Raw genomic sequence first — 14,104 nt, forward strand, 5'->3', positions numbered from 1 at the left:
TCATGTGGCTGTAGGTTTGATTAGGACTTCTCATGAGGAAGAGCTTTCAGGGAGAGCAGGTAGGAAAAGCCCACACCCTTGCCTGCAGATTCCCCACTGGCCTCCTAGGGAAGGAGAGGGGCTGACTGCCTGTGTGTTTCTCCCCTTGGCTCCCTAATAATTTTACTCTTTCGAAAGAGATCAAAGTCTTGCTCTTTGAACTGCTGTGTCCAGTTGTAAGCACTGATATCCCCACATCAGTAAAATGCAGTGTTGGAAACAGGTGCTTTGGGATACTTAATGATGGCACAGAAATGTCAGTATTCAGCAGTGCAAAGTTTTGAGGAATTGAAAAAGGAGACGTATGCAGTAAAAAAAAATGTTAACGAAGTAAGCATTCTGAAAGAAGGCTTGGAAATCCTCACACAAGCTAAACAAAGCAAAATATTCTATTATTTGTACTATAACAGCCCTGAGGAGGGTTTTAAAGTATTCACAATACCAATGCAAAGGGAAAACTGTCAGCTCAGCTCTGCCATGATGAAAAGAAGGACAAAAACCACACTCCAGAAAGCAGCAGAGGCTGAAGGAAGAAAAGCAACCGTATGCTCTCCCCAACCCTTATTCTTGTGTTGCTACTTGGCAGACTTGTACACAACATACTGGAGAAACACGATTGTAAAATAAAAAATGATGAGGTAAAAACCTAGACATTCTTCTTTATGAGAAGGTCAGTGCAAGAAATAGAAATTGGCCTTTTAGTCACCATGTAGGCCTGGCTCAAGACCTGAGGGTAGATCATAGCAAGAAGTCATTGAGGGGAAAAGAAGACAATTGGGAAAGAGTATTCAGAGGCAATGGTGAGATTTGTGAGAGTGCAGGAAAAGATGCTAGTAAGAAAACTTAATATGAACTAATTTGTGATCTGAGAAAATCTCAGCTGAGACAATAATTCAGATTAGCAGGGATTGAAATATTTATAAAACCTGAGCCTGAAGAGCAAGGATAATTGACCTCAGAGGGAATCACAGGGAGCTGGCTACTGAGTGCTAGGACCACTTTGATATATTACTATCATTAGTGCTTGCTTGATCTTGTTCCAAAATAGTCTACATTATTTTTCACTTTATCCCATCACTCCTTTCAAGACGTCCACAGGATGTGAGAGAGAAATAATGATTCTTGACAAAACTGTAATAAGAAAATGCAGCTGAACTATCTAATAGCACATATACCTGTGTAACTGCAGAAGTGCTTTAACTACTGTTTTTGCCTACTCCTTTCTGTTCTTCCAAGAGACCCTTTATGATAGGCTGAAGTGTCTGTATAGAAATGAAAAGATGTTAAAAATGGCTGATCATTAATAAGAGGCAAATGCTCAGGTTTCGGGAAAATGGCAAAAAAAGATGTTCATGTAGGACCACCTTGTGTGCTCTGGCAAAGGGTCAAGCACCAAAGGCATGAGTGAGTGGGAAGAATGTGTCAGAGCTGGAGCTGTGGGTGGAGCTGTTGCACCATTTGAGCCATCTCTAATATCCAGACTTCGATCCTGCACTAGATGCTACAGTTGGCTCCTCAACTACTTCTACAGAACCTTACTCCAGGAAAAGACAGTTTGCATAGTCATTTGCAGGACATGGATCTTATATCTTTGGTACTACAAAATAAGTAAGGAAAAGACACAGACCACAACTTTTCCCTAACAGATCTCTTACTGTAGCAGACATCTATAAAAAATGATACTGAAATATTCTTACTTTCTTCAGAAAGATCATTTTCTTCTGCTTCTCTTTCCATTTCTTTACACCATCCTTCCATTCTCTTAGTTTCAGTATGCAGCAACTTCATAAACCAAGATCCATCCCGTCGACAGGGAGACATTCGACCAGTCTCTACTGTCTCAATGGCAGGCTCTAGCCAGGGTTCTGGTGGTGGAAGGTTTGAGGTGTCAACTGGGGTCCTATAATCTTCTCTGTAACTGAACAGTCCCTGCGTCCGTACAGTTCTCACTGCGCTGTATTGGGTGGGAGTGCTGGGCTCTGAGTGCTGCTGGAATGAGGAGCCAAACTGAAGTCCCTTGTCCTCCATGGTGATGTGTCCTGGAAAGCCCTCCAGTTCCAGATCAGCCTGGACAGCTGCTGTTACGCTGTTTGAGCGCTTGAATCGTCCGTGCCTTGGTGAAGAGGAAAGAAAGAAAGGAGATTAAGACATAGAAATACATGTGTGTTATACAGATGCACAGAATGATGTTTCAGTGAATGGATTCTGGTTTTCTCCTTGGACTTTATGTTAAATATGTTTCCTTTGTGCGTACCTCACTAAAATAAGACAGTGAGTAGCAATGGAGAGGAAAACCAAAATGCATAGTGGCATCATTGGTCTGAGCAAAGATACAAAAGAAAATCATTTAAATTATATCTGGAAGCAATATTGATTTATTCTTGTACTACAAAATACCATGTATCACTATTAAATGAACTGGAAATAACTAGCAGAGCTGCAAGGTTACATCTTCTGATAGAAGTCTGTAAAGTACATATATAAAATATTTCAAAAATTAAGATTTGTAATTAGATAAATTCTGAAAATCTGAAAAACTAATTCAAGACTATTACTGTTCTATTTTTACTTGCCTCATAGGGTAACCATTAAATATTGATTTTCTATTGTGATATGCCACCAAATAATGACATTTTAGAAAAGCTTTATGTTAAGAAGTTAGATAGAGAAGCAAAGATTATTTGTGAAATCTTTTCACATGTGAGCCTATTGTTTCAAATTACTTCTAGTCAATGATGGTAAAAGGCAATTAGGAGGTAGATACTGTCTGACAGCTGCCATGAAACGAGATAATGGTCCCAGTCCAGCACTTAAAGGCTGTGCCTGACAGGGATAACCTGTAGGTTAGTACGTTGGCCAGCAGTTTTAAAAAGCTAGAGAAGTGTCAAAGATGACTCTAGTTTAGGATAAAGGTACCATGGGTTTTATCCTAACCATTATCTCCCCCTGTGTGGACTGGGAAAGCCTGGAGCAGCATGAGGGGTCCTATCAAAGGAAGGGTATTCCAATATACAGCTCTTTGTTCTGCCAATAATGAAATTATATTAATCCACTACTTAAATGTAAGACTTTCACTTCCTTCCCTCCAATTAAAAACTGCAAAGTTAACTAAATATTAAACAACTGCTAAGTAATCACTACAAATTTTACCAAATGACCGGCATGCATAGAAGAAATTTGTCTCTGAATTATTTAGGAGCAGCCCTTGCCAGATGTTTGTTATTAACTCTGTTTACAAATGTGTGCTGTGTTATAAAACACTACAGATTTTTGTACGTGCTTGAATTACCTTTTTTCATCTTCCACTTGTACTCCAACAGAGTGGTATTCCCGTAGGCCTCTACTTTCAGTATCTGAATCAGTTGCTGTTTCCACCTAATTCAACACAAAAAATACATCTGCAGAGTGAGCACCCACAACTCAGCAGTATTTCTACCTGGACTCATTCAAAATTAATTACACATTTCCTCTCTTACCACTAAGAAACACCTAGCACAGTAAAATAAATGAAATATGCATTCAGCCTGGTATCCCTGTTTTGGTGCTGTGTTTGATAAAGCTTTGCACAAGTACTTCTGTTCTGCTGTGTAATTCCCTATTTCAAACCTAAGCAGATGCAATTACTCAGTTCAGTGGAAGCAGGGAATAAGCTTAGTCTGGAAGAGCTGTTCTTAGAATAAGGAATCCACAGGATAGCCCCTTTTTATATTATTATAAAACAGTCTCATTATAGTCTTGATTTACAAAATAAAATAAAATCTCAAGTAGCCTGATAAACTTGCAAGTGATAAAAAAAAATGCTGCAATGAAATTTTATCGACAACTGTGTTGACAAATATAGAACCATTTAAATGACGTGAGGGATACAGCAGAATGCCATATCTCACTTCTTTTAATAACATGGTCCTGAAAATGCTATATCAAGCAAGTAATTTATGCACTTTTTATAGTATTCTCATTTGAAACACAGTTACTGAAATATATTCACAGTGGAGTTTTCTTCATAACTGAGACCACATTGCTTTTGCAAGTTTCTGTGGGAAACTTCTGTTATATAACACTCCCCACCACCGCACCACCCCCAAGTCTTTGACACAGACATAGTGAGTGCTGCAGAATGCAAATTACACTGAATCAAGGGAGTCAGGCAAAAAGAAAAAGACTAGGACTGACTTTTCCTTTTGCATGATATTTTCCGTGTTAAATCAAAAAACACCAGCAACCAATTTTTTAATACATACACTCCACATGTGGATTCAAAGAATATATCCTGTAATGAAGACAACATAACTTTTCCCCTTGCAGCATTCACAGGCTCCTCTGGAAGGAGCCCAATGGCCTTTGCAGCTGCTCTCAGCTTCATAGTCCCAATCTCACCATGTTTCTGGAAGGATGCTGAGAGAAAGGGGAAGGATGGTGGGAAATGAATATACAGGTGGACTATAATTCTTGAAGAAGCTAGGTCTCTGTGCACAGCCTCACATGGCAGTGCTTCTGACAAAGTTTAATGACCTTAAGATGGTAATGCAGGTAGCATGATGAAGTCAGCACACCTGGATTGCTCTGGCTCACAGCTCAGACTGTGTTGGATAGCCAACATGGCTTCACTAAGGGCAAATTGTGCCTGACAAATTTGGTGGCCTTCTACAATGAGGTTACAGCATTGGTGGATAAGGGAAGATCAACTGTTGTCATCTACCAGGACTTGTGCAAAGCATTTGATACTGTCCCTCATAACATCCTTGTCTCTAAACTGGAAAGACATAGATTTGATAGGTGGACTCAGTGGATAAGAAATTGGCTGGATGGTTGCACTCAAGAAGTGTGGCTCCCTATTGGAGTGGAGACCAGTGACAAGTGGTGTCCCTCAGCTGTCCTTATTGGGATCAGTGTTATTTAAAATCTTTGTTAGGGATGTGGACAGTGGGATTGATACATCCTCAGCAAGTTTGCCAATGACATCAAGCTGTGTGGTGTGGCTGACACTTAAGGGAAGGGATGTCATCATGAGGGACCTGGGCAGGCTGGAGAGGTGGGCCTGTAAGAAACTCATGAAGTTTAACAAGCCGAAGTGCAAGGTCTTGCACCTGGGTCAATGCAATCCCAAGCACAAGTACAGGCTGGGACGAGATTGGATTGAAAGCAGCCATGAGGAGAAGGATTTGGGGATATTGGTCGATGAAAAACTGAATATGAGGTAGCAATATGCACTTGCAGACCAGAAATCCAGTCACATCCTGGGCTGCATCAAAAGGAGCATGACCAGCAGGTTGAGGGAGGTGATTTTTCCCCTCTACTCCACTCTCATGAGACCTGCAGCACTGTGTTCAGTTCTGGGGCCCCCAGTTTAAGAAGGAAACAAACCTGCTGGAGTAAGGCCAGAGGAGGCCATAAAGATGATCAGAGGGGTGGAGCACCTCTGCTATGAAGACAGGCTGAGAGGTGGGCTTGCTTAGCCTGGAGAAGAAAAGGCTCTGGAGAGAGTTTAGAGCAGCCTTCCAGTACTTGAAGGGGGACTGGAAGAAATCTGGAGAGGGACTTTTTACAGGGGCATGTAGGGATAGGACAAAGGAGAATGGCTATAAACCCAAAGAGGGGAGATCTAGATTAGGTATTAAGAAAATATTCTTTCCTTTGAGGATGGTGAGGCACTGGGTTGCTCGGAGAAGCTGTGGCTGCCCCATCCCTGGCAGTGTTCAAGGCCAGGTTGGACAAGGCTTTGAGCAGCCTGGTCTGGTGGAAGGTATCCCTACCCACGGCAGGGGGGTTGGAACTAGATGATCTTTACGGACTATTCCAACCCAAACTATGTTATGATTCTGACCTATTCTACAATCCTACTGGACTGGGTCCAAAGGAAAGGACCAACATTGTTACTTCTACTTGTGAGATTGTTGATCAAGGTTCTTGAACTTATTCGGATGAACTGTAACACCATATAATGGTGCCAGTGGTGCAAAACAGGCTCCACAGCATTACAAGTCTGAGAGTTTGAAAAGGGAAAAGAACTTTGTAGGTGTTAGTAGGTGTTAGAAAGCAGCTGAGAGCAGATGGGAACACAGAGCTTCCTGCTTATTCACATGGATCAGCATGGAGGGACAGTACACTGTGTGTCAGACCAGATCTGAGCTGAAGCCAGACAAAAGAAGGCAAGCTGACATTTGCCCACATGTCAGTCTTCACCTTCAGTTCATAGAATGGTTTACGCTGGAAGGGAATGCACTTCATGGACCAACTGCACTTCCCTCATAGACTGCACCTCCTTTCTAGACTGATATCCTTAGGACGACCGTTTCTATATCCTATGCTCCTTGGGACGTACTGAATGAATCCTGGGGCACGAAGTGAAGGCAGATTGTTGGATGTGGAAGGTCAATGATACCATACTTACAGGGCTATCACACAGCTAGTAACACTGTGCAGGTGAACAGTGGTCAATGCTCCTTATTCTAAAAGAAAAGACTTTTGCCTTTCACAAGGATGTCTCAGCAGCTCACAGTGCTGCTGGAAACATGGTGGTCTAAAGATATAAGAAAGCAAAGGTCCCCATGAGAACATCAGTTTGGCCAATTGATGTTGTTGGAACAAAGCAGGAAGATTGGCAATACACACTTTTCTTCCATAATGCATATCAAAAGCCTATCTGTTTTTGCCAGCTACTTTGCCTGTTTTAGTAACAGCTATAGCATGTCTCCTTTTGAACTCTGTTTCTGATGTGTGGAGACAGATTTCCCTTTTATATTTTGTATGGGCTGGTATCTTTCCATTGATGCAACACATTGAGAAAAAGTCTTTTTCATCTACTTGTTTTCAAGCACTTCCTTATTGGTATTTCACCTAGAAGTATATCCTGACTAATTTGCTCAATATGCAATCCACACCTAGACTTTACAGGCATAAATGAAATAATCTGTTCTAAAATTTTATAAAAAAAAAATTATCAGGAAAATGATAGCCCAGGTATCAAAATAATAATGACATTAGTTAACTCTAAATATGAACTCTTGACAAATTATCCTTCCCTTCAACTTTCCAAGGCTGACACTGACTAAATGATCTGATGATTGCCTTGATATTTTAATGCTTTCATTTCCTCACTGTGCCTTGTAACAGCAGGAGAATGCCAGAATTTTTGTGTGTGCAATCTAGGATTTAAAATATTGTAACAACCTCCATGACCAACAACAACAAAAATCTGGAAAAAGGAGGCAAATACCATCACAAATAGAAAATAAAAAAAATAACTTGCATTCACAAAATGAAAAATGAACAAATAAATTGCATTTCTGAATGACAGATATTATGATGACTCCTGCTAGAAGACAGCAGGAAACACTTTAGATTTAATCAGATTGGCCAGGCTAGATTCAAATGAGCATAGAAGAAAAAGTAATACATTTGGTTTAATTGTGTAGCTCCTGAAACTCAAATAAGTCTTAATGAATTTGTTGTTATTCTCTGTGATTCATTACTTTTTTTAATACTTGCATGGGTTATAAAGGGCTTAATATTTGCAAATTGTCCCACAATCTCAGTAAAGCAAAATGATGTGATGAATTATATGTCTATCTGGTTATGAAAGAGTCTCACACAGAAGAGGAAACAAAAAAATAGCCAGACACTGACCAAAAGCAGAAGAAAGTAATGGAATAGATCTAACATAGCAGGTCATTTTCCTCTTTCTTTGCAAATGAAGATCTAAAACTTCTTTAAAAATGTGGCACTTTATGCCATGAAAAATGTTGGTTTATGGATTTATAGTATGCTTATAATATTCATAGTGAACATAACAGAGCATTTTGAGGTTATTTCTGTCTTATTGGTCTTACCTGTCACAAAGGCATAATACTCCCCTTCATGTTTTTTGCTGCCAGTACAAGGAGAAGACAATACTATTACTATTGATCCTCTGTGATCAGTTACTGCTGACCGAACCAGCTCAAAATTTGAAAACTAAGTATCAGATACTGACACTGCCTTGGTCATAAATGATCCGCAAATAAATTATACGAACACAAAATTATTTGAATAAATGCAAATCACTATTGCAAATAACTTGCTTGCATTAATCAATTGTGGTTTGTTTATAGGCACTCATTCTAGAAAAGCATGCATCAACTAAATTATTCCCTCGAAGTATTTATTAAGCTTTTTTTAGCTGAAAATTTTTACTACTTAAAAGCAACCTTTTTTCTGCATTAAAGTATTATTCTGCTCTTAAACATGAGCATTGCAACATAACATTGTAGCGTCCTATAAATTCCAGTCCAAGCTTCTATATACATAACGTTTCTAAGGGAGGTGTGAAGTTAATATATTCAATGCACAAGAAAACAGATTTTAACCTGGTGCCTTTTTCTTCCCTCTCATAAGCATCAGTAATTAGAGTCTTTCAGGCCACATTATCTCTCCCCATGCAACTTCACTGCCCTCAATGGGTTTTCACTGCTGTAACGGATTTGTTCTATAATTAGAATTTAATAAACAATCTCAGTGATGATGCACAGGAAGGGAAACAATTCACCTTTCCTCTTTCACATAGGCTTCTTAGTGATAACGAGTGAAAAAGGGAAAAAACCACTACATTTGGCACAAGATCAAGTACATGTAATTGTGAATGCAGATAATCATTCTTGGTCACAGGGAGATCCCATTTGTATGCAGTGACATAAGCAGTGAAGGTAGGGAAAATACTTCAAATAAAACAATAGTACTAACTACTACTGCTTTCCTTAACTGATGGAATAATTTTATCAGTCAAAAAACCCACATACTATTTAAAAATAACTTTTAGGAACTCACCTGAGGCCAAATTGGACAGAGCTTTGAGCAACCTGGTCTATGGTAAGGCATCCCTGCCCATGGCAGGAGGGTTGGAACTAACCCAAACTATTCTATGATTCTAACAAGCCACCAAACAAACCTACACTTCCATGCCTGAGTGATTTTTTGTGCCTCACCACAGGGCTCTCTTTTGCAACTCCACTACTTCCCAGCAGAACACCTGGACTACTCAAATTGTATGGCACAGTAAGTGCTAATTACCACAAGAATATCCTACAATGGGGTGAAAACTTCTAATGGTCTTTCAAGAAAGCACTAAAAATGCATGCCAGAATTAGAAACAAGATTTGTGTCATGCTAATATGGGATAGTAACAATGAAATAATGCACACAGCAGTAGCTGCTCATAACTTTTTTGGTGCATTTAATGCTAAGTAGCAAATTATTCTGAACAAACGAATATTCTGCAAGGCAGCAGTTCGTGTCTTCCCCACGTTGAATGTTTCATTATGTTAGATGGCAGTTAAGAAAACAAGCAACAGTAATTGGTGAAAAGATTAAAAATTAAGATGTCTTTAAAATAACAATTTCTTTGTTTTAACTATAATTCCAACTGCTAAGCTTTTTGACAAGTAAGGAGACCAAAATGCAGCCGCTGGCTGGGAACTCTGCTAGGCAGCTAAGCCTGTGAATCCTGACTCATATATACACATATATACACTGTATAGGTCCATGTTAACTATAAAGGCTAAGTTATAGCCTCTGTACCACAGAAGAGTTGTCAAAACTTTCACTCACTTCTGCAGGCCAAGGACTTCACTCAATTTCCCTACGAAAGCACAGTCTGACAGTGTGTTTATTAGGAGAATGAACAATGCTTGCCTCTAAAACTTCAATCACTTATGATCCAAAGACCGGTGTAATCAATGTGAATATTTCTTTTGATTTCTATGTATACACTTAAGTAGAGCACTGACAAGGATGGTATAACCTAAGCAGTACAAAGAAAATGTAGACGCTCATCAAAGTAAGTAATACCACGTGGGTAAAAATGCTTTGCCTTAAAGAGAAATTCCAGCACAAGACTGCAGAGTTTCTTCGACAAGTTTTTATCTTACAATGTTAATAATCTCATTAAATATATATAAAAATACTATGCAGAAGATCCTCTTTTGACACAAAATATTAAGAAGGTGAGTTATTGCACTAATCCTCATGAATACAGCTTTGATTTATAAGAATGATTTGTTTAATGAAGATTCCTAGATTAAAAAAAAAAACTTAGATATTTTGAAGCATGATCTCCTGACAATAAATGAAGATGACAGAGTCTGTTCTCTATGCTACAATTGGTGCTTATCTCCAAAAACACCATCATGAATCAGCCTTCGCATTTAAAACCTTTGTTTCTGTCTCATCTACTTCCAGGGTTTCTGTTCACTTGAGAAGCCTTGATATCTTTTAAATAGAGAAGAAACAAAGGATTTCATGTTTTGAAACACTTGAAATAAACAAGGAGCATTTTCTTGACAGGTTTTCTGATATATTTCACAATCCAAATTCTTTTAATATGAAATGGTTTATAACTAGAGCAGTTTGAATGTTAAACATTAGCATATATATAAGGGTTTACAATAGAGCAAGGAAAATCCCTGAAAATATATTAGCAATAACCTTGTTTTGGACTTAGTGGTTATTTTAGTCTAGGCAATCTCTATCCTCCAGTTTAATTCAAATATTTTGATTAGTCTTCTGTTGTCATTGGAAGACAGATATGAAGACTATAGCCACTAGAATTACTAGAGTTTCATTCTTTTTTATATATATATTTTTAAGAATGCTGATTAAATTTTTAATCCCAGAATCAGTATTTTGCAATGCATTTGAGTTTAGGCATCAACATTTTTTCCAGTGTCTACTGACTTGTCTGACAATATTCCTTTTGTTTTAAATATGGCAGTGAAAAAACCCAGCTAAAACCCCAGCAGCTATTTTCTGGAAAAGTTTTGTTTCTAAACCTTTTTTTTCAAAATTCCCATCTGGAATAGGGCTAATATACTGTGGGCTGGATTACCATATATGTGCTGTTCTCTGTCCATGCAGATGGGATGCTATGATCTTCATAGTAAGTCCAGTGCTCTCCTAGTTGCTTGGGCTCCCCGTGTATGTGAGTTCCACACTTATAGCACACGTCTAGTATGCCAGAACTTTTTAAAAGGACTTCTATTCCTTACATGTACACTAGAGAAATCATATATACCAAAGACATGGGAACCCTAGGCTGTGTGCATAGCATTTGCACAAGGAGAGACATCAGTGGTCATTCTTTATCTTCATGCCTCTCTGCTCCTGTAAGAAGCTCCATTGGCAAGCATTCTAACACCAGTGTGTTAAAGGAATGAAACATTAAAAAATGCTCAAATTAACCATCCTGATAGCAAATTAATTAATGCAAATAAATGCAAATTCAATGCATTACCCTTGCATGGCATGCTAATGAGAAAACAAGTAATTTAGTCAATCAAGGAAATATGCAAATAAAACCCATCCCTTTCTAAGGTGCTTTGATGCAGAAGTCTAAAAGGAATGAAACTCTTCAACTGTATTTTGGGGGAACAAATTACTATTTCTGTAGTTTGTAATAAGAATATTTTACCTTGTATTTTTATTCCTTACAAACCTGGCAACAGAAACACGACAAAATGCATTTTCTGCTTAGCAATACACAAGGGAGTGAAAGGTATTTTTCACACTAATGTGAAGTTTGAAACATACTGCTGAAAAAAACCTGAACAAGTAAAACGTGGTCTCAGGATAGTGTGTTGAGTGTGATTTTGCAATTTTAACCTTATCTAATGGCAAATGTTACAACCAAGCAGTTTATACTTCTCAAAAGACAACAAACAACTCACTCATCCTTCTAAGACCTGCTGTTGCAAAATGTGTTTGCCTTCTTCAAGGTGTGCACCTGAGGACCAGTATTAAGGGCCAAGCCTCAGATGCCAAGTTGCTACAGAATATCCGTTGCCTCCATGAAAATCATTGCACAGATGTTTTTGTGCAATATAAGCACTCATTATTAAACTAACCACATACCAAGAAGGGTCAGAGCCCAGTGAAAAGTACTTGTCATCACCTGCAGTCAGAAACAGGATCAAGTGATGCAATCAAAGTTTCAGAATTAATTGCTGAAATACCAGGACTGAAGCAAGACACCAACGTTGTTAAATGCCACTGTGCACAGCTGCTGTATAGAAGAGATAAGAACAATACTAGACACTATTCCTTTCTGAAGAGAGTTTCAGGTTGGGGGCTAAAAGGTACCAAAAATTATTTGCTGCTTCTTTGAGCTTTTCACTGTTATCTGCTAAGCCCCTCTTGGAACAATTTAGGATACACTAATTGCTCTGTAAAACATTTGAAAAGTAGCCATCTGAATATTTTACCATTGCTGTTAAACTGCATTCTATTCTTCTGCATCTAGAGAAGCAGAAGCAAATGCTTTTATGTCACAAAATCGACTAGCAGCTTGCTGGCAAAGCCTATGCCTTCCTATCAGTCTAATACATTGTGGAACCTCATAATTATATCATACTAAGATGTTAAACAATGAAGTTCAATGAGTAGCTGTGATGTGCTTAACCCAAAGACTTTTCTCTGATGCTCTTGTGAAATTAATGGAAATGGCATTACTACTGTTAAAAGAAAAATAGTATGCTTCCTAGTAGATGAGCACTCTCTCACTGGGCTTTGTTACATTACCTTCTCAAGATCTAAGTTGCTGTCTCCCAAGATCTATGTTACTGTCTCCACAACACCTGTAACTATGCCAAAATGCATGGCATTTTCTCTATAGTTGGTCTGGCAATAGCAGAGGTTTTTAAGCACAGAACTGAACCCAGTGCTGTAAAAGGGGATATTCACATACTTGAAATTAAATATTCAGCAGAACAGAAGCCTAAATTTACCTCTACTCCTGTGTCTCAAAGGACTTCACATTCTTTGCAAATTCAGCTTCTTGATTTTTAGTACTACCTGGTATTTCCTAGAGATTTATACAAATGACCACTGCTACCTATCTAGTGCTTTCCATTTAGTAGAAGGAATAGCAATCAATCAAAATTTGCATTTGGAATTGCCTTATTTCATTTGGCTGAAACAACACAACGTGACTGAGCTTTCTGCAGTCTGACACACATCATGCCAGGTGAAGTAAATATTGTGGGTTTTGATGGACAAATGGAGGGATGCTCAAAAACCGTTTTCATTAACGTTATTTCATTACTTGCTGTCTGTAATTATGCTGTATCGGTACCAGCACATTTCTTTCTCCTCCTTGGTACCTTCTTCCCAGCACAACTAAAAGTAAGGGGGGGACTGGACTCTTTTTAGGTAGAGTAGCTTTAAGATCCAGCAGCATTACACATTTTCCAAGGTCAGAAGAGAAAGATAATGGGAAAAATACAGTCAAGCATTTTAAAGCTGGTGTAATTCTATAAAAAGGACTGTGAATTCATGGAGAGAAGGAGATGAACATGCTGTTCACCTGTAGCTCTGCAGTATAATTTTCATATCAAGTGTTAATGACAGGTAACCTCCCTAGAGATTTATTCATTCATTTTCTTCCAGGTACAGCATATTAGCTGAAGACTTTTCTGCACAGCCATGCTTCCATGATGTGAATTACAATTCATGCTAAGCAGCCAGGGGTTGTTTGTTAGATTATTAGAGCCAGTGAAGCTGAATGACTCATTCTATGCTATTTACAGAAAGAAGGCAAGCAATTCATCACAGACAGATGTTATGATAGGCTACCTGGATCCCTATAGAGGAACGTCGGCTCTTAAGAAACTCCTCTGCTTTTGACACCAAAATGGCCTTGTCACTGGTTCGTATCGAGGTGCTCTGGCTCTCAGATGCATGGCGCTGCGCAGCTGCAGTTTCCAAGGCAAGATTCATGGCCTTGTTACTGTCCAAACTGTCAGTGGAGTTGTACATCCCTCGCCCATCCTGCTGCCATGGGGAAATCCTCTGAGTCCGGCTGTCATGATATGCATCCTGGGTGGATTCTGTGCTGCTCTGTGCTGTGACTGAGATCAGTGGCTTGGAAGTGGTACGAGGGGGTACCGGTGGCGGTGTTTTTTTGTAACTTGTGTAAGTTACAGCTACAGAAAGAATTAAGAAAAAGAAAAAAAAAAGAAAAAGAGAAATCAAGATTAATCTGACAAACTTCACAACAGAAATCACTTTAACATTAAGATTATGCTACTTAAAATGAAGA

General features: G+C 38.8%; 1 protein-coding gene across 1 annotated transcript in view; it reads right to left on the reverse strand.

Moving 5' to 3' along the window:
- The window catches only part of DLGAP2 (DLG associated protein 2), a gene marked incomplete at its 3' end in the record, with an annotated part of 84,812 nt that overhangs the window by 13,974 nt on the left and 56,734 nt on the right, over positions 1–14,104 (reverse strand). The window contains exons 5-7 of the mRNA XM_080614742.1: positions 13,639–13,988; positions 3,329–3,414; positions 1,737–2,152 (exon numbers count right to left, since the gene is read on the reverse strand). Coding sequence (XP_080470868.1) covers positions 1,737–2,152; positions 3,329–3,414; positions 13,639–13,988 — 852 coding nt within the window. The remainder of the gene's footprint in view (positions 1–1,736; positions 2,153–3,328; positions 3,415–13,638; positions 13,989–14,104) is intronic.

The sequence above is a fragment of the Psittacula echo genome (genome assembly GCF_963264785.1).
Source record: "Psittacula echo genome assembly, chromosome: 4".
NCBI classification, from domain to species: Eukaryota; Metazoa; Chordata; class Aves; order Psittaciformes; family Psittacidae; genus Psittacula; species Psittacula echo.